Genomic DNA, 27,540 nt, shown 5'->3' with positions numbered 1-27,540 from the left:
AATTGTGCTATAGTCTTGGCTCTGCTACTGGCCCATTTTGTGACTTCAGGGAATATGTTCAATGACTCTGGGCTTCAGTTTCCTCATCTGCAACATGAAGTAATTTGGTTAAAGTTCTTTTCTGATGAAACCGTTTGCGACCTCTAACTGGTAATGTTCGTATACTCATAATAAAGCTGTGTTGCAAGGAAGTAGAAATTACCGGGATAAATAAGGTTTAGTATTGATGTTAATTAGCATATTTCTTACCAAGTTTTAGAGGATGCCAGGGACACTATAGGAACATCTTGGGCAAAATGTGAGAGGTTGCAGACTCTTAAAGAATTCTGTGACTGTGAGTTGGTCCTTACACAGAGCTGAAAGCTGTTGTTCAGTAATTATTTACTAAATGACAGTTGACTGTTTCCTGTTGTTGACTGGTATAGTTTTCCTTTCTTGAACTTACCCTGGTCCTAACCATTCATCTTATGTCAAAATAAGATATTATGCATATAGCATCACCAGTAATTGGGTTTGCTGCTTGTTGAGCTCATGCTGGATTTATAATGTTGGCTTGGGCTCTTGGGTGGGGAAGTGATAGCGTATATTAAGATGGTGAAGACCTTGTCCATACTCTTGAGAATGGAACATATGAACAACTGATCATAGAGGCAAAATGAAATCTGTATGAGCAAAATGCGAACAAAATAACATAAGGGCGTGGTAGAAGAAGAAATTAATTCTGATTGGGGAATTGGGGAAGGATTTACATATAAGATGAGGAGGTATCTGAATTGGGCCTACAGAAATAATAGGTAAGATTGAAATAAGGAGAGAAAGAAGAAAGATCATTTCAGGCAAGGAAGAAGAGCTTCTTGGATTGAAACAGTAGTAGGACTCTAAGCACATGATTCTAGGAAGGCCAAAAAGTATTTGAAGAAAAGAGAGTAGATGTAGACCAGACCATTAGTTGACTATTACTGTAGTGTCTACAAGAGATGGTGGTTAGTTACTGGGGAGCTAGTTGTGGAAGTGGGGAAAAGTGGACAGATTTGAAGTAGACTTAGAAAAAAGAATTAACAGAGTTTGTGGATGGATTTCATAGAGGGGTAAGGGAGGTGGGTATAGATGAATCCTAGACTCACAGCTCACAGAACTGGAAAAGTACTGCCGTTCACTGAGAAAAGAAAATTTAGGATGTAAAAGGTCATGTGCTCAGTCTTGAGCATGTAGGTTTAAAGCATCTATGTTGAGATGTCGCAGTGGATCTCAGTAATAAGTCATGGTAAAGATGTGGTTGGAAGCCATCTATTTAAAAAAAATCACGACTTTATATTTTTATAGAAGTTTAAGGTTCACAGCAAAACTGAGGGAAAGTTACAGAGATTTCCCATAAAATTTTATCCCTCTCTCCCACATGCATAGCCTCCCCCATTATCAACACTTATCAGAGTAGTACATGTGTTATAATTGATGAACCTACATTGACACATCATAATCATCCACAGTCCATAGTTCACATTATGGTTCATTCTCGGTGTTGTCATACTTTTGTCCAAACATGTAGAATATACATCTACCCATAATTATGGTATCATACAGAATATTTTCATTCCCCTAAAATGTGCTCTGCCTGTTCATCTCTCCTCTGACCCAACCCCTGGCAACCACTGATCTTTTTACTGTCTCCATAGTTTTACCTTTTCCAGAATGTATATGACATTGGAATTATATTGTATGTAGCCTTTTCAGATTGGCTTTCACTAGTAACATGCATTTAAGGATCCTCCATTTCTTTTCATAGCTTGATAGCTTATTTTAGTGCTGAATAATACTCCATTGTCTCAATGTACCATAATTTATCCATTTACCTACTGAAGGTCCTCTTTGGTGGCTTCCAGGTTTTGGCAGTTATGAACAGTACATGTGCAGGTTTTCATGTGGACATTAAGTTTTCAACTCCTTTGGGTAAATACCAAGGAGTTTGACTACTGAATCATATGGTAAGAATATGTTTAGTTTTGTAAAAAACCACCGAATTGTCTTCCAAAGTGGCTGTACCAGTTTACATTCCCACTAGTGAATGAGATTTCATGTTGTTCCATATCCTCGTCAGCATTTGGTATTGTCAGTGTTCTGTATTTTGGCCATTCTAATAGTTATGTAGTAGTATCTCATTGTTTTAATTTGCATTTCCCTGACATACAATGTGAATCATTTTTCATGTGCTTTTAGGTCATCTGTATTTTTTGTGGTGAGGTAACTGTGAAGGTTTTTGTTACCTTATTGTTGAATTTTAAGAGTACTTTGTGTATTTTGGATAGTTCCTGTATCAGACATGTCTTTTGCAAACACCTTCTCCCAGTCTGTGACTTATCATCTTTTTTTTTTTTTTTAAGATTTATTCATTTATTTTTAGAGGGGAAAGGGGCAGGAGAGGAAGAGAGAGAATCCTAAGCAGACTCCCTGCTGAGTGTGGAGCCCTCTGCGGGGCTCTATCCCATGACTCTGAGATCATGACCTGAGCCAAAATTAAGAGTCAGATACCCAACCGACTGAGCCACCCAGGCACCCCAACTTGTCCTCTTTTTTCCAAAAGACAGTGTCAAGAGAATTAAAAGTTTTTAATTTTAATGAGATCTAGTTTTAATTTTAATTGTTTCTTTTATGGATCATCCCCTGTGTGTTGTTCCTGAGGTCATTGCCATACCCAAGGTCATTTAGAGTTTCTTTTATATTATTTTCTAGAAGTTTTATAGTTTGTATTTTACATTTAGGTTCATGATCTGTTTTGAGTTGCTGTTTGCAAAGGGTATAAAGTCTGTATCTAGATTAATTTTTTGCATATGGATGTCTAGTTCCATCACTGTTTGTTGAAAAGACTATTTTTGCTCCATTGTACAGTTGACCTTTGAACAACATGGGTTTGAACTGCATGGGTCCACTTTATATACTTTATATGGTACAGGTTTGTAAATGTGTTCTTTTATGGTTTTCTTAACTTTTTTTTCCTTTAACTTACTTTAACAACATAGTATATAATATAGAAAATTTGTGTTGATTGTTCTTGGTAAGGTATACAGTCGGTAGCAGTAGGCTATTAGTAAAGTTTTGGGGGAGTCAGAAGTTACCTGTGGATTTTCAACTGCATGGGAGTTTGGTGTCCCTAACCCCTGCATAGTTCAAGGATCAACTGTATTATCTTTGCTCCTTTGTCAAAGATCAGTTGACTCTATTTATGTGATCTAGTTCTGGGCTCTCTATCCTGTCCCATTGATCTGTGTGTTCTTTTGCCTGTACCACACTTTCTTGATTAGTGTAGCTTTATAGTAAGTCTGAAACTTGGGTAGTTTCAGTCCTCTTTAATGTTATGTTGGCTATTCTGGGCCTCCATATAAACTTTAGAATTAGTTTGTCAATATCCACAAAATAACTTGCTGGGATTTGGGTTGAGATTACATTGAATCTGTGGTTCAAATTGGGAAGAACTAATATCTTGACAATATTGAGTCCTCTTGTCTATGAACAAGGAATATCTATTTTTTTTTATCATAAAAAAACATTTATTTGTTAATGGTATCTTTCACTGCCATGACATCTGAACAGGCTTTCAACTCTTAAGACTGACCTTAATATAACAACATTACAGGAGATAAAATTTACATTCTTAAATAAGGATAGTAAAAAGTGAAAAAATGCTACATTCCTTAATATCCATGAAAAAAAATTTAACTCAAGTTTAAATACTTTTGATTTTATTAAAGTATAAAATACTGAATTCTACATTTTTAAACACTATTATTTTAAGAATCACTTATTTCTTCATAGTGCCAGCATATTTCCCATACTTCCATATATCTTGAGATCTCTTGGCCATTGCCACAAGATCCTCTGGGATACTCTGTCGCGCTCTTTCCAGAATATTAACTCTCCAGCAACCCTCCAGTCATTTCTAGTGAGAAGGGTAATAGATATCCCAGTTCTCCCTGCTCTTCCAGTGCTCCCTACTCTGTGCACGTATTTTTCGATGTTCCGGGGGAAATCGTAATTATAGACGTGTGTGATATCAAGGACGTCAAGACCCCGAGATGCTAAGTCGGTGGCAATCAATATTCTTACTTTACCTGTTTTAAAGTTTTCTAATGCCCTCTCTCGGTCACTCTGCTCCCTATTACTGTGAAGGGATTCCACTGATACATGTCGTGGAATCAGGTCACTTGATAGGTGGTCAGCAACAGCTTTTCTGCTGACAAACACTATGACTTTGTCTTTGGGAGACATGCTTTCTAGAAAAGTTTGGATATGAGAGCGTTTCTCTTCTTTGGTGGTGACAATTATGTTTTGTTTCACGGTACTTACTGCCACTAGATCCAAAGTACCAACATATACAATCATTGGCTCTTTCAAGTAAGTCTGTGCAAGCCGATGGACAGCATATGGCCACGTTGTACTTGTCATAATAGTCTGCCTGTCTGGGCGCACATCTAATAAAATCTTCATTATCTGGGGTTCAAATCCCATATCTAGCTAGCATCTTGTCGGCTTCATCTAAAACCAAGTAGGTTACATTTCTGAGGTTAACAAAGTTATTCATTTGTAGATCATTCAGTCTTCCAGGAGTTGCAGTAATAATATCTACTCCTTTCTTCAGATCTTGTATTTGTCCATTTCTATCTCCACCGCCATATATACACACACTTTTGAGGCCTTTATATGAATACTTGGAACATTCAGCTTCCACTTGAAGTGCTAACTCGCGTGTAGGTGTGAGGACTAACATGCCGGGTCCACTCCTTTTTCCTCTAATTACAGGCTGTGAATCCAAGTGTATAAATGGGGGCATTAAGTAGGACAGTGTTTTCCCGGTTCCAGTTTGGGCTACTCCTATAAGAGCTACACCTTGTAAAACTATCGGCCATGACTGCGACTGGATCGGTGTTGGCTTTTGAAAGCCTGCCTTTTTAATGTTTTCCATAACCTCAGGATAACACTGAAAAGCATCTTCAAATTTACAAGTAGGATTGGGTATGCGACGCTTCTCCCCTTCTTTCAGGTCATCACACACACATTATATTATAATTTTCTTTCCTCCAAATGTCTACTTGCACTTGTGACATTGAACTTGTTGCTTCTGACTCCACGTAAAGGTTTTTCTTAATTGGTGGTAAATCTTCCCACTTTTTTCCCCCCCATTTCAAAGCGTCTTCTCGAATTTGATCCCAATCGATGGCTGATTCTCTGTAACATTACTATCTGTCTTTACATCTCTTCCAACAGAAGGTTGGAATGCAATAATACCAGTTCTGAGTTTTGAATTGTAATTTTCTTGTTTTTTAACAAGATTATCTATCCCTGTTTTGGCCTTCGCCTGCGTCACCTTGTTGCCAAAGATTCTGACCTCCGCTTCTTCTGAGTGACCTTTTATTACTGTATTTTCGTGTTTGTTGTCATTTGGATGTCTTTTATTTTTGACCCTCCACGACCGGTCACAGCGCCGACCCACGCGTTATTCAGTCCAAAGCAAAGCGGCCGCAGGTTGCTGGAGGCCGAGGGGTTCCTCCAGCCGCCACCTCCGCTGCCCCCACCGGCCTCCTGGCCTCTTCGCTTCGGGTCCTCCGTCGGCCTCCTTTCCGGAGCACGGGACACCGCCGAGTTTCGCCGGGAAGCAACGACCCAGGAGGAGGCGTTGGCGCCTCCTTCTTGCTTCGACGTGGTTCCGGGAGGAGGATCCGGCGCGTCCGACGTCGCTCCCGTCTGGCTCTGCACCGCTCCTCGGTGCCGTCGTGGAGTCTCCTGGAATATCTGGTTTTTTTTTTTTAAAGATTTTATTTATTTGACAGAGAGAGACATAGCGAGACAGGGAACACAAGCAGGGGGAGTGGGAGAGGGAGAAGCAGCTTCCCGCAGAGGATGGAGCCCGATGCGGGGCTCGATCCCAGGACCCTGGGACCATGACCTGAGCCGAAGGCAGACGCTTAACCGACTGAGCCACCCAGTGCCCCTGGAATATCTATTTTTTTATTTAATTTATCAGAAACTTGTAACTTTACCCATGTAGATCTTGTACATACTTTGTTAGGTTATACCTAAGTGTTTCATTTTTTGGAGTGATAATGTGTAAAGAGTGTTAATTTCAAATTTCACTTATTCATTGTTGGTATATAGGAATGTGTTTGACTTTTGTATATTAACCTTGTATTATGCAACCTTGCTGTAATTAACTAGTTTCAGGATTTTTTTTTTTTTTTGTCTGTGTAGAAGATTCGAAAGAATTGACAATCATGTCCTCTGTGAACAAAATCAGTTTTATTTTGAACTTCCTAATCTGTATACCTTTTAATTCTTCTTTTTGTTTTATTGCATTAGCTAATACTTCCAGCATAAGTTGAAAAGGAGTGGTGAGAGGGAACATCCTTGCCTTGTATTTGATCTTAGTGGGAAACTTCAGTTTCTCACCATCAAGTATGATGTTAGCTGTAGATTTTTTTGTAGATATTATTTATGAAGTTGAGGAAGTTCCTCTCTAATCCTAATTTACTGAGAGTTTTTATCATGAATGGATGTTGGATTTTATCAGATGTTTTTTCTGCATTTATTGATATGATCATGTGATTTTTGCATATTGATGTGATGGATTACATTAATTGATTTTTTTTTTTTAAGATTTTATTTATTTATTTGAGAGAGAGAGAATGAGAGGGAGGAGGGTCAGAGGGAGAAGCAGACTCCCTGCCGAGCAGGGAGCCCGATGCGGAACTCGATCCCGGGACTCCGGGATCACGACCTGAGCCGAAGGCAGTCGCTTAACCAACTGAGCCACCCAGGCGCCCAGTTGATTTTTTTTTTTTTTTAATTTTACTTTATTTGCCAGAGAGAGAGAATGAGCAGGGGGAGCGGCAGGCAGAGGGAGAGGGAGAAGCAGGCTTCTCACTGAGCAGGGAGCCCAATGCAGGACTTGATCCCAGAACGCCGGGATCTTGACCTGAGCTGAAGGCTGATGCTTAACTGACTGAGCCACTCAGGTGTCCTTACATTAATTGATTTTTGAAAGTTAAACCAGCCTTGCATACCTAGGATAAATCTTAGTTGGTTGTTACGATGTACAGTTGTTTTCATTCATATTTGGATTCAATTTCACTTGAGAGAGATTGGTCTAGTTTTCTTTGATGTCTTTATCTCATTTTAATATTAGGGTAATGCTGGCCTCACAGAATAAGTTAGGATATATTCCCTCAGCTTCTATCCTCTGACAGTGATTTTAGAGAATTTTTGTAGCTTTTTAAGATAATTTGTATAATTTCTTTCTTAAATGGTTGGCACAATTCACCAGTGAACCCATCTTGGCCTGGTGCTTTCTGTTTTGGAAGGGTTATCAATGATCAGTTCAACATAATAGATACAGGTCTAGTCACATTGTGTATTTCTTCTTGTGTGAGTTTTAGCACATTGTGTCTTATGAAGAATTAGTCCATTTCATCAAGGTTATCAAATTTATGTACATAGAGTTGTTCATAGTATTCTGTTATTATTATTTTAATGTCCATAGGAGCTGTCCTCTCTCTTATTCCTGATATTAGTAATTTGAGTCCTCTCTTTTTTCTTAGCATAGTTAGAGGCTTAAAAATTTAATTGGTCTTCTTAAACAGTCAACTTGGATTTATTGACTTTTCTCTATTGATTACTCTGTCAATTTCATTGATTTGTGCTGTAATTTTTCTGTTGATTTTGTATTTGCTGCTTTTTTTTTTTTTAATTTTCCTAAAGTGAAAACTTAGATTATTGACTTTAGGTCTATTTTTCTTTTCTAATATTTGTATTCAGTTCTATAAATTTCCTCAAAGCACTGCCTTTGAGGCATCCTGTAAGTTTTTCCTCTGATTCTTCATGTATCTTGTATTTTCTTGACTCCAGGTAGTACCTGATTATGGTGGTGGTGGTGTTTTTGTCAGCCCCTGCCTTCCATGGGGAGTCACAAATAGTGAAAAGGCATTGCTTTTGTAGTATAATCTTGGTATTCCTACTGTGACTTAGGCTGTGCATTTTATGTTTTGGACTCTGCCTTTTAGCAGGTGAAAGACTTGTAAAAATTTTGGAGAAGAACAAGAAAAAGTATACTTAATGATGTAGTTATGAAGAAAGTCAAAATTTTGGTTATTCATGTGTAGAAAAAGGAAGGCAAGTAATGATTTGATGATGAACTTCCATGTCCATTGCAGAAAGAGGTATAAATAGCCTTCTTCCAAATTTATGAAACATTACTCACTATGGAGGCAATCTAATCCTTTCTCCCATCTGAAAAGACTGAGAAAGCAGAACAGAGGAGAGAACGTTTGGCTGGAAATACTTTTCCACTGGTAAGTGTGGCTCTAAGGGTCAAATGGGTGGGCTGACATGGCTGGTGACATCAGATCGGCCTTCCTTAGCTGGCCTCTGGTCTGATCGGTTAGTGCCTCTGTGCTTCAGATGAAATGATCACTGACCCAATTTTAGATTTTTTTCCATCCTAGATTTTTTATCTCTATTTTGTATCTTTGTTGTCTCTTGGACTGTTTAAAAACTAATGCTGCTCTTGGGTATCATTCCGTGGAATGTTAGACCAAAAATTGAATATGATCCAACATTTCATGAAGGCTAGGCGTCTAAATTAACACTGAAAATTTCTGAAGATGTGTCTTCTAGGTACTTCATTAGCCTAAATTATAACCCTTTTCATTCCAAACACAACTCTGAGATGGGTCTTCTAAAACCCTGATTTTCACTGCTATTTAATTTGGAGTAATAGAGCTGTTAAGACACCCTAAAAACAAAAAACGCCTGGGTGGCTCAGTTGGTTAAGCAACTGCCTTCGGCTCAGGTCATGATCCTGGAGTCCCGGGATCGAGTCCCGCATCGGGCTCCCTGCTCAGCGAGGAGCCTGCTTCTCCCTCTGACCCTCCCCCCTCTCATGTACTCTCTCTCATTCTCGCTCTCTCAAATGAATAAATAAATCTTTTTTTAAAAAAAAAAAAGACACCCTAAAAACAAAAAAGACAATATCTGTATTTGACCTTGTTGCTAGGCAAAATAATGGCTCCCCAAAGTTGTCTACTTCCTAGTCCTCAGAACCCATATATATGTTATGTTACAAGGCAAATGAGAATTAAGTTAGCATATGGAATTAGGGTTGCTAGTCAGTTAACTTGGAGATAGGGAGATTGTCCTGCATTATCCTGGTGGGCCCAACATAATCATAAGAGTCCTTCTATGTGGAAGAAGGAAGCAGAAGAGGTCAGATTGGGCAGGCCATTCCTAGCTTTAAAGGTGGGAGGAAGGCCTTGAGTCAAAGAATGTGGGAAGCCACTAGAAGCTAGAAAAGCCAAGGAAAGGATTTTGCCCTAGAGCCCCCAGACTGGGAATTCAGCTCCACCGACAACTTGATTTTAACTCAGTGAGACCTGCATCAGACTTAAGACCTATGGAACTATAAGATAATAACTTTGTTTTAAGGCACTAAGTTAGTGGTCATTTGTTCTAGGAAGAATAGGAAATGATTAGTATCCTTTATTACTATTGGGCTATAGGAAGGACTTCTCATATTCTAGATACCAGGCATTTATAATTTTCCTAGAAAAATTAGCCTATTTCTACTTTGTTATCAAAGGCAACCATGATCATTCTCAAAGAGAGCGATATTTCTTGCCTATATAAAGTTGGGGTAATTTGTTTTACTGTTGAATGCCACATACATACATATGTAATCGTATATATTCTACATATAGCAAATATTATAAAAGTATATTTTAGAATGATCTGTACATTTTTGATATTGAGATCAACCCTTATAGCTTATGTATCAAAGTCCCCTAACATAATTTTTGGCAAAGGGTAGACTGTATCAAAGGAGAACATATTTGAACATTCTTGTTTGAATGGCTTAGGGGTTATGACATTAGCACTGTAAGGAATGACAGACAGTCATTTCCTATTTGGTTTGTCAGGGAATACTGTTCCTTTGGCTGCCATAAATGTCAGTACCGGCCATTGGCTTTCAACCTGTGGAATCAAATTATAGACAAAGTATGGTTATCATTCCAGAAGGGAATATAAATGTTTTCAACTTTGATAATGTAAAAGTAAAGGTAGAGATGACAGATATGGAAATTAAAAGGGCAGAAGGATAGAAAAGAACTGTGATGTCCTCTTTTACTCTGAGGAGGGGAGAGATGCAGTCTTTAGATGATAGAATTAAAAACAGAAGTTTAAGTTATTAATTAAAGATAAAAGCCATTCAAGGAAATATATTTGAATAAAAATATTAGGAGAAAGAAGGATGGGAAAGTTGGGGGACCCTAAATACACTTAATTGCCATCATGATATCAAAGTTCAAAAGATGATTTCTGAAGTCAATAAGATCATGAGAAATGCTTAGAGAGGAGTTAACATTCAAATAGACTAAAACAAGATACCGTAAAGAGTTGCTTCTGCGAATACAATGGGCCACCCTTCTGTACCATTTAATTTTTACAATCAAAGTAATTCTTATGCATGGTTTAAAGCAGGAGTTAGCAAATAGTAAATATTTTCGTCCTTGCAGGCCGTATGATCTTGGTCACGGCTATTCACCTCTGCCGTTGTCCTGTGAAAGCAACCATTCACAATATTTCCATGAGCGAGCATGGCTGCATTTCACTAAACTGAATTTACAAAAATAGATGGTGGGCAGGATTTGCGGGCCACAGTTTGCCCATTTCTAGTTTGAAAAGTCAAATAGTGCTCAAAGGCCCGTAACTAAAAACAGTGCTTCTAAGAAGCACCCACTCTCATCCTTTAGCTGTCTGTTTTAGGTATCCATAACTCTAATCAATTTGTGAGTCAAGGGATGGCAGTGTGCTTTTATTTGGAAATAAACACTTGCTCTCCATTCATCAATCTGTTCACGTCCTATTAGGGTACTTGAAAATTATAACTTTCTTATAACTTTTTCACTTTTTCTCTCCCACTGCCCAAAATTGTTGGAATTTTTGCTTAACTCTGTATTCAGTGTTTTCACTCGAGTAACCATGCAGATACTGTTTGCTCTTGAGCCAATAACTATGATTACTTCTGGTCTTGTGCAAATTTTTGTTTTCCTGGAGTTAATCTATTTTATTTGCTTAGCTTTCTTTGAGCCTCATGCTTTCTTTTCTCTCCTGATAGTTGTATAAGATGACTCTGTAGTAGCATTTTCTTTAGATTTAAAACTGTCCTAAAATCTAACAATATTGTATGTTTCCTGGAGCCCTTCATTGTGCTGATCATGTCAAGATAGGTTGCTCTCTATACTCCTGCATGACTATATGATTGATTGCTATCACTGTTTTTTGGGGGGAATTCCTTTCCCATGTCTTATGTGTTGGGTCCTCTTGTTTCCTGCATCCCTCATTTTGGAGGCACACATTCCCCCAATTGCCTACGCAGAGTAGCTGGGGAGGAAGGCTGATTTGTAAACCTGGCTACTAGCTTTCTGGGGTTGGATGGGGTAGTGCGGTTCCAACGCTCTGAACAGGGGGTACTTGAGCTCAGCTTCTCCTGCTTCCTTACCTGTACTTTCTGTGTTCTTTTTAGCTTCATCAGTGATCCACCTCTAGCATTTGGGACGAATGGCCCTGTTGTTGTTGGAGAAGCAAAGTTAATAGTAACCGGTAATAGTATCCCAATACTTTCAGAGATAGCTAATCCTTCACCATTCCTATCATGGCCATACTGAAAAGTAGTCTTAGAAACAGTGAGCAGGAATCAAGTTGATGAGGTCTTTATGTTTCTCTGAGAGCTACATGTTTTTATAACACTGCCAGCAGTACTCTTCTGATGTAAATTAAAATTCTCTTTTCTAGGTCTTATTTTCTTCAGTGATGGAGCATAAGCCTTTGTGTTTGAGTGGGGATCTAGAGGCCATGGTGGTTACCTGTGGAATGCTTTAAACCACCTTTATTAATTCATATACATAAAGATACACAACTGACAGTGTCTGTCAGAGCTCTTCTTTGGAATTACCTTACATGGACGCCAGCATCATAGTGGCAAGAATGCCTTGAGTAAACCTTGAGTTGTATGAGTTTGTATTCTCAAATTCCTATTAAAATTCATTTTGTAGAAGAATGCTTTCTAAGGTTTTGTAATAATTTTTTTTTTTTTTTAAATTATAGCTTATCCTTCTCTTTGGGGACATGGCTGCTTCCCTTCTTTGGTTGTAGGCTTTGCATTCCTTTGGACCACACAGGCTTCTAAACTCTTTGCATCCAGGTTTTTGGATTATAAAATTTCACTGAAAACAGTTAATGGGAAGCATGATTTAAAAAAAAAAAAATCAGCTGTTTTCTTTAAAATTGTTTTTGAAACACTGTTTCAGCATTACTAAATTAGTAATGGTTTAATGTTTTGGAAGTCCTTCATACTGGAAAGCTTTTGAAATGGATGTATCAATTAAAATACAAGTGCAATTTTTGCTAATTTCAGACTTTAACATTTGATTTTCCTGATAGAACTTTGGTTTTAAGATTATAATGTTTTTAATCCTGAAGACTTATATAAGGCTTTTGTGCTTTTATGCATTTAACACTTAGATCCATAGAAAGAGGAAATGTCCATATTCTTGTAAAGAGAGTGTGCTGTGATAATGTAGGCAGTAGATTTGAAAATAATTAAAAATTGTCCTTTATTAAAAAAAAAAAGAACTTAGGTATCTGGACTGTTTTTTTTCCCCCCTCAAATAAGTTTAGGTTAATTCCAGGATGAAAAATGAACCTTTAAAGTCCTTTATACAAAGAAAACTGCTGAGATTATGGCTACCTCATAAAGCCAAATGAAAAATGACATGGGGTGATTAAGATTCTTTTTAAATATTTTGTTGATAATATGAATTAGAAAGTGAAGTATATACTTAAATATTTTTCTTCCTTCTTGAAGAGAATAAGTAGTATTTTCAGAACTTGGATTATGAGATAAAATTGAAAATTTATCCTGGAATTGGTGTTTTTATACTGAGACTACTTTTGTTTAGGACAATATATCACAAGCCAAGCCAACCACAGTCTTCTTTGTGATTTAATCTTTGGTACTGTGGTGTCTCTCCACCAACCCCCCATCATAGGATGGGAGGACTCTAGATGGTCTGTGAGCCAGTGGATTCCTTTGAGTTTTGGAATTTATGAATTTACTAGTCAAGGATTGAAAACCCCACATTTGGGGGTAGGGGCGGGGAAGACCTGTTTTAGAATGAGAAATTAGCCTATTTATAAATGTAAGTAATCTAAAATTCTCACATTTTTATTTTGTTTCTTTATTAGAGTAATTCTGTTACTTTGGATATAGAAGACCCTTTTCCTTAAAGATGTTTATAAATTAGTGAATTTTCAGGTTGTAGAGCAAGACACAAGAATTAACTGATAGATTGAAAAAGGTAAAATTTGGTGTTTTGCTCAGACTTTCTGCACAGAGTTGCACAATAATTGTGGAATCATGCTGAACCTCTGAAAACATTTTTTCTTCTTGACGTACAGTTGACACACAATGTTATGTTAGTTTCAGGTGTACAACATAGTGATTCAACAACTCGATACATTATGCTCACAAGTGTAGCTCCCATCTGTCACCATACTGTGCCATTATAACACCATTGACTATATTCCCTATGTGGAAAACATTATTTTTATGATACAGCAGAGATTTCTTCTTGCAAGAAGTTTCTCTAACTTTAGGTTCAAAGCCCAAAGGAGCTTTGAGGTTCTAGATGTAGGTTTCAGAGTTGGAAGGGCTCTTCAGGATCACACAGTTCTTCTTATCCTATAGCTTCCTTGAGAGATGGCAATGTAGCCTTTGCTTGACTCCTTATGGGAATGAAGAACTCACTATCTCATCATACAACCCACTCCATTTTTGCATAGCTCCTTTTGAAAGATCTTTCTCATGCTGCAATTCAGTATGCCTCTCTATTGTTTATGTAACTCTTCTGGAGCGGTACAGAACATGCCAAATCTTTCTTGTGTATGGCAGCCTTTTAATTTGGTGGGACTCCGACTGATATGGTCATTTAACTTTTACAAATTCACCTATAAAAGCTCAACCAAAGAAAAACAGGGGGATAAGAATGTGAGTAGTGTAGCTAATTTGACTTATGTGAGCAATGAGCATGTATTCGAGAGGAAGCACAAAATGGCTCTGTTACTCCTCTCTTGTCTCAATTTCCATATGTTAATGGTAATGTGAGTCTGTCTCTGGCCTGAATATGATTTTAAGTGTTTAAGATAAGCATTTTTTACAGACTGTTGTCTCCAACATAACCCACATACTTTAAGATGCTTAACTGAAAATATAATAATTTGCCAGTCCTGGTTCAGAAACAAGTAGTGTTGGACTTGAGAGAGATGTTCGTCTCCAATATGGTGTCTCCCTGAGACATGACTAGTGATGATTTTAACAATAAGGGATTTCTATCTTTGATAACTTGAAAAGCCCAATGCCCAGTAAACTGTGGTTCTCCTATGTTTGAAATGGTAAAAATGTTTCCCTTTGTTTTCTCCAGTTTAAACAAAAGTAAATCATGTCTTACCATGAGTGAGCTGGCCCTATTTCCATCCCGCATATTGGTGTTCTACAGTTTGTTGACAGTCATCTCTTAAATTTTGAAAAAAAAAAAAAAGCTTTAAATGTGGGTAACCACTTAGTATAGAATGAGATTATTACTTGCTCTGTTCTGGACACAGTACTATGATAATATGTAATTATGTAATATGTACTATGATAATAGCCCAAGATCGTGGTAACATTTTTAACATATTTGTCACACTGTTGACTCATTAAGCCTGTGGTTCATGAAGCCTCTTCTCTGGGTCTTTCTTGCAAGTTTTGAATAATTGATGGTCAGTGAGCTAGTTGGTGGGTTAACCAGGCCTCCCTGTCTTTTGGCACTTCTACATTCCTTTCTTTCCTTTGCCTAAATATATGTTCTTATACTTCTAAGGAAACTTGTTCTAAACAGTTTTTTTAGTGGTCTTTATTTAACTGTAGAGATGATCATGTGTAAAGGGAAACTAGGTGTTTCAGTTTGAAAGAAGAAATCACATTTTTTTGAAGCAGACAGTTCCTTTATGTAAACATTTTTTTAAAGATTATATTTATTTGGAAGATTGAGAGAGAGTGAGAGAGCACAAGCCAGAGGAGTGGCAGAGGGAGAAGCAAGCTCCCCACGGAGCAGGGAGCCCCACATGGGGCTCAATCCCAGGACCCCAAGATCATGGCCTGAGCAGAAGGCAGATGCTTAACTGACTAAGCCACCAGGTGCCCCTAAACATTTTTTTTTTTTTTTAAGAGAGAGAGCATGCATAAGAGCATGTGGAAGAGCGAGGGAGAGAGAGAATCTTAAGTAGTTTTCATGTCCAGTACAGAACCAGGTGTAGGGCTTGATCTTAAGACCCTGTGATCACGTCCTGAGCTGAAATCAAGAATCGGATGCTTAACCGACTGAGCCACACAGGCACCCCTTTGTGTAAACATTTTTAAAGTATAACACACCTACGGGAAAGTGCACAAGTAAGTGCAGCCAGGACACACCTCAAGAAATAGAACATTACCCCAGAGGCCCCTTTGTGCCCCTTTACACTCATGGCTCTAAATGGTCTCCTGACTTCTAACATTGTGAATTAATTCTGCCTGTTTTTGAGCTTATTCATGGAATCAGAGTATGTACTTTTTTGTACTTGGCTCTTTTTTGATCATTGTTATGCTGTGAGATTCAGTGTTATGTTGTGAGATTGCTAAGATATTTTCTATTGTAAATTGGTGGTGAATATTCTCAAGTGCATCCATTGTGATCATCATCTAATTTTTCTCCTTTTTTTCCTTGATTCATTTGGTGAATAACCTCAGTTGATTTTTAATTTTAAACCACTCTTGCATTAAGAGAATAAATCCCACGTGGTCATGGTGTGTCATCCTTTACAATATATCACTGAATTTTGGTTTAAACGTGTTTTATTTAAGATTTTTGCATCTGTATCCATATGCAAATTTTTATAAATTTTATAACTTTCTTGTAATATCCTTGTAAGTTGTTGGTATCAATGTTATGCTGTCCTCATAAAAAGGGGGATGGGAAAATTTTTCTCTTCTAGTTTCTGGAAGTATTTGTATGAGATTGACACTCTTCCTTAAAACATTAGGAAGATATTATCTGTGAAGTGATCTGAGTCTGGTTCTTTATGGGAAAGTTTTAAAATTTAATTGTTATCTTTGTGTTTCTGTTTTCTATCTTTTCTCAGTTTTGGTAAGTTATATTTTTCAAAGAATTTGTTCATTTTATTGTCAATTTTATAGGTCTAAATTTTTCCCAAATCTTTTTAATATCTGTAAGATCTATGATGGTATTGCTTGCCTTTTTCCTTGACAGTGGAAATTTTTTTTTCGATCAGTTTTCCTAGATATTTGTCAATTTTATCAAGCCTTTCATAGAATAGAACATTATTCTGTTTTTTCCTCTTTATTTCTTTCCTTTAGTGTTTGGGTTTGACTAGCTATTCTTTTTCTAGCTTCTTGAATTTAGCTTTTCTTTTTTGCTAATATTTGCACTAAAGACCATAAGTTTGCCATTAAGCACTGCTTTAGCTGTATCCCACAATTTTTTTGTTGTTTTAATTATTTTAGGTTAAAAACTATTTTCTAATTTCCTTTATTTTTAATATATGGATTATTCAGAACTGTATTTCCTAATTTCCAAATAGCCAGACGTTTTGTAGATATCTTTCTGGAATTCAGCTTTCGTCAGAGAATATATTCTGAGTGATTCCAGACTTTTAAAGTTGGTTATAAATTCCATGTGCACTTGTACAGAATGTATTTTCTAATATTTTGGGGGTACAGTGTCTTGTATGTATGGAATATGAATTAGGTCAGTTAATTGTGTTTGTCAGGTGGTTTATATCTTTGTTTCCTATCAAAAGTCTCACTGATTTTTGGATATATATTTTTAATTATTTTGTTTTCCTTTTCAAGTTTTTATTTAAATTTCAGTTAGTTAACCTGCAGTGTAATATTAGTTTCAGGTGTAGAATTTAGTGATTCATCACTTACATACAACACCCAGTGCTCGTCACAACAAGTGATGATTAGACCCATCACCTGTTTAACCTACCCGCACACCTTCCATCCAGTAACTCTCATTTCTCTATAGTTAAGTGAATTGGTTTACTTTTTTAAAAAAATATCTGTCCACTTTGGCAATATGTGTTGAAGTTATGTTATCGGGTACATAGATTTAGGATTGTTTTCTTAACATTGGATTGACCCTTTTATCATGGTGAAATGTTGCCCTTTACCTTTAGTAATGTTTCTTAAAGTCTCCTTCATCTGATGTTGGTATGGCTATATCAAGTTTCTTTCGGTAGGATCATAGATTTTTTTTAACGCTGGGAGTAAATTTACAGATGGACAGATTCACCTTCTTTTTTTTCCCTAAATTGAGGCTTATAATTCTGTTGTTGAATTTGCTGCATATTACTTTCAATCCAGCATTTAAAAACCCCTGGTGCCATTCAAGTTCTCCTGAGTTCTTTAGAAACATACTTGATTAAAGTGGTATCAGTGCATGTTCTTGTCATAACCTTTTCTCAAGTTTGCATTGGTTAATCTTTTTCAGGAAGTTGGAGGAGTGTTCTAAGTCAGGGCCAGCTCATAATCTCAATATCTATTACTGCCTTTTCTGGTTAATTCTTTCCTTTCAGGTGTCAGTGCTGCTCTGCTAGGCTTTGCTCAGGCATCATTTTCAGGAACTGCTTTTTCCCTACACTGTGTGTGGTTGGTTATTCAAAGACTCTTGCTCTCCACCTGCCCAAAACAGTCTCTAGACCTGTTCTGACTACTCTCTCCTTCCTGGGTGCTATTCTGGGGCATCTTACTCTCTCTTGGTCTGGAGTAGACAAGGGATTAACCACAGAGGGTTATGATAGAAGTAGTTAAAGTGTGCATGCATGGAAAACTTCATAATTCTTTATTTAATTTCTGATGCCTCAAGCTTCCTCTCTGCTCTTGGCGGGAAGATATTTTTCCCTTGCTTCTCCAACCTTTAATTCCATGATTATGGGAAATTATCTTCTCTAGCTTCTCTTACCTGTAAAATACTGGACACAGGGAAAAATTTGGGGGGCCTTCTATTATTGCCCTGTTATGTCCTCTACACTTGGACTTGAATGTGCTGCATTGTGCAGAAGGCCAGAGAGCCTCCATGTTTACTAATGATGAAGCAACTGAGGCCCAGGGGAATGGTGACTTGCCTGGATCCATATACTTAAGGGGCAGCAGAGATGGATTTGATCCCCTTGCGTTATTCTTAGGTCCTTGTGATTTAAAAAAAGAAATCACTTGTTTTCTATGTTTAAAAAGAACATCTTGGCTCTGCTGTTTATTAAGCATCTAACCTTGGGTAAGTCAATTCACCTAGCTGTGCCTTGCTTTTCTCATCTGTAAAAATGGATTGATAACTATTTCATGAGGCTGTTTGAGCTAATCATACAAAACTCACAGCACCTATAGCACCTGGCCTGTAGTAACCACTAAAGTTATCTGCTACAACGATGACTATCAAAATGGTGAAATCTTATTTTATGAGTATATTCCACCAAATTCATAAAATTAAATTCTACATAGAAAATTTTAATTTTCCATTAAGTTTATTTTTTACCATTATTCTTCTGTCCCAGTGAGTGAGATTATTTGTGTGAAAACATTAAGTCACCAAGAAACCTTAGCTGCACTACTGAGCTATGTAATTGGCCACCAGTGATAAACACAGCTCTTTTCCAACATTGACTTTTCTTTTGTAGTGCCCGCCTCACTTCTGGGCCTAGCTGCCATTGCAGGCTATTTTTTTTTCTCTTTTTGGACCAGAAGCATTTTGCTTAGAACCATCCATGTTTTCCCTCTTTTGATGATTGACATAATCTCAGTGCTTGGTAATCAACGGCACTTCAGTATCTGGCTTGCCAGCCTACCTCTCCCGATACTGCCGATGGAGAGTTATTGTTCTTCAGAACTCTGGCCAGTAGAGATTTTCTCAGGTATTAGGGTCAAATTTTGTGTCATCTACCCACAGTGAAGGATATTTATTGCTACTAACATCAGTGCTTATTTGGAACAGTTTCTACATTGATCATTATAAGTTCTCTGTAAAACGGTCTTCTTTCCATAATGTGTATATGCATTTGTTTCCCTTTCCAATTCATCCTTGTGGCTATTTTTAATTTTAAAATTCCAGTAGTGTTTAAGTTAACTGTGTATTATTTGTAATTTATGATAAGGTACCATCAGAAATAGAGGAAACAATGTTATTTTTCAATACTTTAAGAACCTAGGAGTGTAAGTTGTAAGATTTATTGTATAACACATTTACTAGAGATATTTTCAAAATAATTTGTTTTATATATTATAGATATTTGTGCAAAAGAAAGGTAAATTAATGTCATGATCCTGAAAAATACAGTAAACTTTTGCAAGTGACTAATTGTGTGAAACTAGACACACATGTGAACATCTTTTCATGTTTGATCAGTTTTATTCCTGGTGGTAATAAAACTAAGTAAATGAAATGCAAAATCTTGACTGCAAGGTAATGGTTGAAGTTTTTAGATGCATAAAGGAGTCAGGGTGAATTTATGGTCTTATAATGGCTGTCAGCTACTAATATTGTATGTATATTCTCAAAGTGATCTATAGCACCTTAGCCAAAATACCATGGGGACAAAATCACAGTTAGTATGTGCTGTGTTTGTTGATTTACCTCCCTTGGACATGTAAAATATTAATTGAGACGACTTTGATACAGCTTGTCTGTTTTTGTTCAGGATTGGATGTGTGCTCATCATTAGTCTACTCTTTTCTGGGATGTATAAAATGGCAGTATCGATGCGAGACAGTAGTGTTAGAATCGCAGGATTTTTTTATATTCTGGCACCATGTATTTCACTTGAAAAGTTTTTTGGATTGAATATATGATTCCAAAATGTTCAAAATAACTTTATTACTTGATTTAGTTCTGTAAGACTTTTTCCTGTACTCCTTTGAATCACAATTAGATGATTAGAGATACATGTCATAGTTGCAACTCCTAGGTCTTATTTTCCAGAAGGTCTTAGATCCTGCAAGTATGTGTGATAGCAGAATGCTGTGTGACTTAACAGCCCCCTCATGCTGCCACCTGTCTGTTCCTCCCTTTGCTACTGATCAGATCCTGTCCCCTCTTACCTCCTGAGTTTGCCTGTTTTAAAATCAGAGTCCTTGGTTTTCTCCTCTCTGTTTCTACCTCTAGGCAGGAAAACAGGCCACTTTAACTCACACTGCAATTGTTGGGGGTAGTTGTTTACCTCAGTCTTAGGTGATAAAGTCTACTTTTACAAACTGAGCATGAGAAAAAGCAGACAACTTAATAGATGTCTGCTTTTAAGTAATTGAATATTAAAAACAAACTCTATAGAACGCTTCAGAATACATCACCTTTTACGAACATGGTTAGAATCAACAGATTTCATCTACAGTGCTCTAATATATCAAAAACCAACTCAGTAGATATTAATAGAAATTAATTAAATTGAACTTCCTTTGTAAGAAGGCAGTTTTGACAAGGAAAATGTAATACCCTATAGATTTCAATTAGAAGTCCTAATTGGGTATATTTGGAAAAAATACATTGCCTATGGCATGGCCATAGCCAAAGACTGACTTCCCAAAGATTACAGGGGGAGTTCTTTCTTTTCTGTATGGTCCAGTGGCAGCTACATAGCATTTTGTCTACTCTAGTATTCTCCTTATTTAGAATCTAGTCTTTTGTACTTAGCTCACCTTTTATAGCACAATCACCGTGAATTGGTAAAGATCTCTGATTGAAGAATCTGATTGATGGGTGTGCTATGCTTTTCTTTACTTGGTTATACAGTGACTTCTCCTATCTTTGTGATCTTTCTGGGTAAGAGAATCAGGTACTTAAAGTTTCCTAACCATTAGTGTTTCCACCTATATTAGAAGCAAAGAAATTCCTTTCATTTTACTTGGAATAGCTCTTCGTGTACTCTATAGAAAACTTAATTTTGAAATGTCAAAGGAGAATTCCTTTGTATTTTTTTAAGCCTATGACTTTACCAAGTCAGATTACTGAAAAGCTATGTACATAGGCCACATTTCAGTAGCCCTCTGCATAGATGCTTTAAAAGCGTTACTTTTATTTAATAGTATATCCTTGCCTTTTATTGGGGGGCGGGTAGAGAGGAGCCTGTGTGACAACCATTTCTATTAGTTTTTGTAAAATTGCAGTTGAATTTTGTGGGCTATGTTAGTTCTTATCCTTTATGAAGATTCATATGATAAAGGCTTAGCACTTTATTCTAGAAGAGTTATTCCCACTTTGAGAAGCTTTCTAAGAATCACAGAGCCAGATTGATGATAGCTTAGGTATTCTGCTAAAAAACTTGCTAATGTTTTTCTTCATTCATCAGTTCATATTTTTGTCTCATTATTCTGGTTGACCTTTTGTATCCTCTCTGGAAGTAGGCAGTACGTGTGGAACTGAATGAGCTGCGTCATTTAATTCTGAGTTCTAGCATCAGAGTATTTAGCCACATATCAAATTGAGAAAATACTTCTTTTTCCTTAAGCCTTACTTTCCTAAGCAGGTTTTTAAAATAGTACTTGGAGATCTCCTAAATCGCTTCTCCTGTTCAGTGAACTCCTAGTTCAGCTCCAAACACAGTTCGAGTTGCTGCTGTGTGTAGCTCTTGCTCTACACGTCATCTCAAATCTTGGAGTTGAGGACATGCCTACAACTTTGGGAATGTCAGTTTGAATTTCTAATCCCATTTCAAAAAGTACCCTCAAGAAGATCTTTTTTCTTCCCCCAAAGTGTTCTTGGGATTACCTAAATTGAAGTTATAAAAATTTCTTGAATATGCTTTTCAGATAACTGTGGCACTTTATTTTTGCATTGCAATTTATCTTCCGGGATAATTGATGAAATATGTATGCTTTGATTTACTGATTTACCTGAAACAGGATAAAAATGGCAAATGTTTATTGAGATAGAAGTAACATTTATTTTTGGTGTTCAAGCATTTCATTACCAGAGCCTATTTTTAATGAGTCAGCCTATTTTTTTTTTTTTAAAGATTTTATTTATTTATTTGAGACAGAGAGAATGAGATACAGAGAGCATGAGAGGGAGGAGGGTCAGAGGGAGAAGCAGACTCCCTGCCGAGCAGGGAGCCCGATGTGGGACTTGATCCCGGGACTCCAGGGCCATGACCTGAGCCGAAGGCAGTCGCTTAACCAACTGAGCCACCCAGGCGCCCAAGTCAGCCTATTTTTTAAATTAAACTGTATTTTTAAAAAGCTTACATCATGAAACTTGTTGATTGTTGTACCGTAGGATCCTGGCTACTGGGTGAAGATTCATCACTTAGAATACACAGATGGAGGAATCCTGGATCCAGATGATGTTTTGGCAGATGTCGTTGAAGACAAAGATAAGGTAGAAGACTAAAACTCCTCTTTGTTTCCTCCATAGAGCTGCATGTTTCCTAGAGATTGAGATCCTTAACAAACTCATGTGTCAATTATTATTAAAAGATACCATCTGTTCAGGCTTCACCTGAACAGCCCGTAAATCAAAGTTCTTCATCAGATGTTTGGGAAAAACTTTGTCAAGGTTTGGGAATCTGTTCATGGTGGCCTAATTAGCAGACACTTCATTCCCAAGAGTTCCTGATGTGTCTCAATAAATTAGCGTCAGGCTCCGAGGCCGTTGGAGTTCTCATTGCCATTGTTGGCTCTGGGGTTTCTTCGTGGCCCTTGCCAAATCTTCAACTCAATGCCTATGATTTGAATGTGTTTTAAAATAGAGAATACAACGGGGAGAAAAATCTTCTGAGGAACTATGGTGAAGACTTCTTCTTTCTTTCCTTTTTTTTTTTTTAAAGTAGCTGGCAAACACCCGTCTCTCATAATGGTCTTTGTTTTCATTGCTAAAGTAAAAACAAAACAAAACAAAACACTAAATTGAATATTCCAAAAAGTTGGAACTTATTTTGCCACCTACTTGGGAATAACCCCATTGCAAACATCTTATTTTAATAAGATTTTTCTTCTGATGATAAACTGGAAAGGGTGTGAGAGCATACTTCCGTTGCCACACACTGAATTTTTGCTGTTGAGACACATTGTTTTATGCCTGCTTCTGTGTTGGGTTCCTTTTATCAGTGGTTCTTGTGTCCTCCCGAATTGAACCCCTCTCCCTGAGGGATCCTTGCTTCAGAGTTTCTTCTCCTGTGTATCCTTAGCACTGTTTGTACTAGGCTAATTTATGTGTGTCTATGTGTTTCTCTCTTTTGTTTTTCTGCACTCTCAGGGAGGGAGGGAGGGTGGGTGTGTATGTGTGTGTGTGTGTGTGTGTGTGTGTATGTGTACCAACTGCACTGGATTATGAATAAGTGATTTATTGAGCTCAGGTAAAATTTACATTTTTCCTTTTCTGTAAGATCTTTTTGGACTGTTCAAATTTACGTTAGTCTTTGCGGACATTCTGTCCATTTATTTTCCCTGTTTTCTGTTGGAACTCAACCCTGGTTTGCTGATTTGCTTTGTTTTATAATTACTCATTTCATAATGGACTTATCTCCCTAAATAGATTGTAAATTCTAGATGACATGGACCAGAAGATTTTTATTTCCTTTGTGTTCTTTGTATTAATAATACCTGGTACAGTCTTTTACCCAAACTTGATTCTCAAAGAACACTTAACTGAATTAATGAGTGGAAAAGAAAGCTTTACTCTCTGTAGTTGACTCCTGTTAATACATAATTTTGATGCAGACTTCCTGTTGATGGCTTGGTCTCCCAGAAAATAATAATATAATATTTACATTGAACTTTGAGGGAGGACTTTCACCTCTGTATTTGTTTCACTTCCTGCCTTTCTGCAGCCATCTTCTTATTTTGAAATAGTCTAGGCATTTGGTCTGTTTGTTAATGAAGAAGGTCTTCCCTTCTCCGATTTCACTGATGTCCAGTGGATTAAAATTAAATGCCAAAAATTATCAAGTTTAAGAAGGGCCAGAAGAAAATGTCTTACCCCAGCCTTATCCAAGACCTAATTACAGGAAGGATGTTTCCATGAGTGGCGCTCAGGGAAATCATTTGCCCTGCAGAGCTCTTCCCTTTAGAGGATTCTTTTTAACTATCCTGGCAGTGCCCTTTTAACTATAATCCATTTACTAGACATAGAAACAGCTTTTATTATATGTAATCTCAGTTTTAAAGGGACTTCACCACTACTGGATCAGGTGAAAAAATGAGGTAGTCAGTTAAAATCCTAGCAAAGGATTAGTGCTGTTTGGGCACAGGTTTGCCTATTTCCTTAATGTACCTTCACATGGAATACACTGAGCCTAATTGGTATTGTGCTGCAGAGTAGACGAGAATGTACACTTTGGATATTGCTGGGAAAAAAATACATGCTCCCATTTTTCCTTTTTAAAAATAAGTGAAAAGGAGAGCATCGCTTTTTTTCCTGACATTGTCTCTGCATCCTGAAGATTTTCTGATAGTTTATGTATCTACTATGGAAAGAAGGTTCTGCCAGACTTTGACCTTACTTTTTTGTAAGTTAAGATTAAGAAGTAATTAGAAGTGATACTTGTAAATGTTTAGTGATATATCAAATTGACCCAAGATCCTTTGAGACAGTATCAAGCTTAGATAAAACTACAATTCACCTATTTTCAAATTGGCTATCTAAGAATCTCTTGCATTTAGAATATAGAATGCAAGCCCAAAGAGGCATGGATGGATGTACGTAATCCTTGGTCAACACCCGCTTCACTTCCTAGAAAAACCTCTCACAACAGGTGAAAATGGCATTTAGGAACCTTTGATAGCCTAGCCGCAAAGGAGGAAGCAGGAGAAACAGAAATTTAGAATCAGAAAGCAGTGCAGGCTGAGGCCATTTATTCAGTGTAAGGAAGAGCCATCCAGTACACTTCTGCAAAGACTGAAATTAGAGGCTGAATGGTATTCTACTTATAATCACACAGTTTTCTAAATAAGTGACTTTCAAAACTTCTGGTACCAGAGGTGGTTTGCCTTTGGTCTTATCTCAGTTATTCCTTGGGCCAACACAGTGCGTGGTGCACATGGTGCCTCTTTGGGAGGTTTTTTGTTCTGTTTTATCTTGCTTTCCCAGTAGAGCCCTTTCACAGGGGAGCTGAGTTTTTAACCATGTTGCTCTATTTCTATCCTGTTTTATCGAAATATTATTGGATCAGCTTTGGAATTTTGCATCTTATGATAACTAATATTTGTGTAAAATCTTATGCTGTGACTTAATTATCCAGTTATAACAGTCATTCTTAAAAATTCTCCAGTTTTATGTTTGTGTTATGTTTTATGTTTTATGTTATGTTTCTGTGTGATGATTGAAGTTCTTTGGGATAAATACCTGAAAATTTACTGTTTTACGCTAATTTCTTTTCTCTGGCTGCCCAAGGCTACTGACGTAGTTCACCCAATAACAACTACTTAACATTTTATGGAGCACTAACAGTGGCCGAGAACGTCTTTGGCAATTATATATTCTATTTTATTTCACAGCGACCCTGCGGGCAGGAGCTATTTATTATCCCTATTTTTAATTTCTGAGAATAGCCCCAGAAATTATAAGTGACTTGCTGAAGATCACACAGGGTGTAAGTGGAAGAATCAGACTAGAATTTAAATTTCCATACTCCTTTGTTCTTCTTCAATGTGCCAAGCAGTGTGTTGGGTGTCTGAATCTGTAATTGCTAATTATGAAAACTCATGAATTATAAATAAGCATGAATTTGTTTTTACATAGCACCATTGTTAAGAAAAGGTAGGTAATAGAACTATGGAGTGTAACAAAGTTATTTTGAATTAATTTATCACACATAAATAAATTCAGCTTTCTTTGCCTGAAGCCTGTACCTGATTTATTGTAAAAGGGTTTTGCCTGTGTTGCTGTCCCTTGCATCCCTTTCTCCATGTCCCAGATTACTCCTTTGAGGACTTGGTAGACTACACTTGTCTAACAACTATATGCCATTTTGTAGGAAAATATATTCTGTATTTCAGTAACTACTTTTCAGAAAGATTGCAAATGTGCACAAATTATATGCTGTGCTGTCTGCAGTAAGCAGAGTGATAGCCTCTAAAGATACCTAATCCTAATGCCCAGAACCAGTGAGATATATATTACATGGGGAAAGGGTCTTTGCAAATGTGATTAAGGACGTTAAAATGGGGGGAGATTATTTTGGATTATTTGGGTGGGCCAGGTTTAATCACAAGGGTCCTTATAATTCAAAGAGGCAGGCAAGAGAGTCAGTATTAGATAAAATGTGAAAAGAGTTGACTGTCCAATGTTGACTTTAAAAATAGAGCCAGGGGCGCCTGGCTGGCTCAGTCGGTAAAGCATGCGACTCTTGATGTTGGGGTTCTTAAGTTCAAGCCCCATGTTGGGTGTAGAGATTAATTAAAGATAATAAAATCTTAAAAAAAAAAAATGGAGCCAAAGAATGCAGGCAGCTTCTAGAAGCTGGAATAGAAAAGGAATAGATTTTCCTCTAGAGCTTCCATATGGAATACAGCCCTGCTGACCTCTGGATTTTAGCCCAATGAGACCAATTTCAGGGTTCTTACCTCTAGAATTACCAGGTAAATTTATATTGCCTGAAGCCACCATGTTTGTAGTAACTTGTTCTTAACATTGTAGGACACTAATGCAGTGTCTCTTATTTTAAACTTCTAAAATGATGATGTTTTTGACAAGTTGGGCTTTAAGATTTTGTAGGACAAGGAAAATGTCTTATGTTTCAGATCAGTTCATCACTCTGGGCATTCTTTCCAAAGTACATCACAAGTTGAATCTCCATTCATGGGGTGAGCCCTTGCTCTTTAGGTCTTGAATGTTACGCTGTTTTGTGTAGAAATGATTTCAGGGTCACACCGGAGCTATGTAATATTGACTTACCAGTTTCTCATTGTGATATATAATGACTCTAAGAAGTCTACAGACTAACATCTAACAAAGCCCCTGCAAAGCTTAGCATTAGCTGATACTTTTTTGAGTGTGAGAACCTGAGTATTGAACTTTTTTAATGATTGTCTTCCTTGTTATTTCTTGTTTTTAGAAGGCAATTGCAATATAATACTGAAATACAGCAATGTATAACTTGTTATGTAAATCGGATTGCTGCCATGGTTTTACAAAAAGTAAATACATATACAAAAGTAAAATTTTATTATGTGGTAAGGTACAATGAAAGAATGTTTCTATCTTTGACTAAATTTTAACTATCATAGGGGTTAATTTTGGAGAAATGACAAAATCTCCTGGATTTTAGTGATGGTGGGTTGGCCTCAGGGATCACACATAATATCTGGGACTCAAATATTCAAGTTTCATTTCAGTTTCATCCTTTACTACCTATGAGTCCTTGGGTAAGTTTCATGTGTATTAGCCTTAATTTGCCCATTTGTAAAATGGATATAATGTT

The 27,540-nt window shown here is 37.1% G+C and overlaps 1 protein-coding gene and 1 pseudogene across 1 annotated transcript in view; one reads left to right on the top strand and one right to left on the bottom strand.

Moving 5' to 3' along the window:
- The window catches only part of PARD3B (par-3 family cell polarity regulator beta), a 995,632-nt gene that overhangs the window by 124,174 nt on the left and 843,918 nt on the right, over window positions 1-27,540 (top strand). Inside the window, exon 2 of the mRNA XM_035007317.1 lies at window positions 22,398-22,499. Coding sequence (XP_034863208.1) covers window positions 22,398-22,499 — 102 coding nt within the window. The remainder of the gene's footprint in view (window positions 1-22,397; window positions 22,500-27,540) is intronic.
- LOC118012590 lies at window positions 3,794-11,569 on the bottom strand (annotated as a pseudogene).

This window comes from Mirounga leonina, unplaced genomic scaffold, assembly GCF_011800145.1.
Source record: "Mirounga leonina isolate KUSES-001 unplaced genomic scaffold, KU_Mleo_1.0 Mir_151, whole genome shotgun sequence".
NCBI classification, from domain to species: domain Eukaryota; kingdom Metazoa; phylum Chordata; class Mammalia; order Carnivora; family Phocidae; genus Mirounga; species Mirounga leonina.
This window is presented reverse-complemented; position numbering and strand designations above follow the sequence as displayed.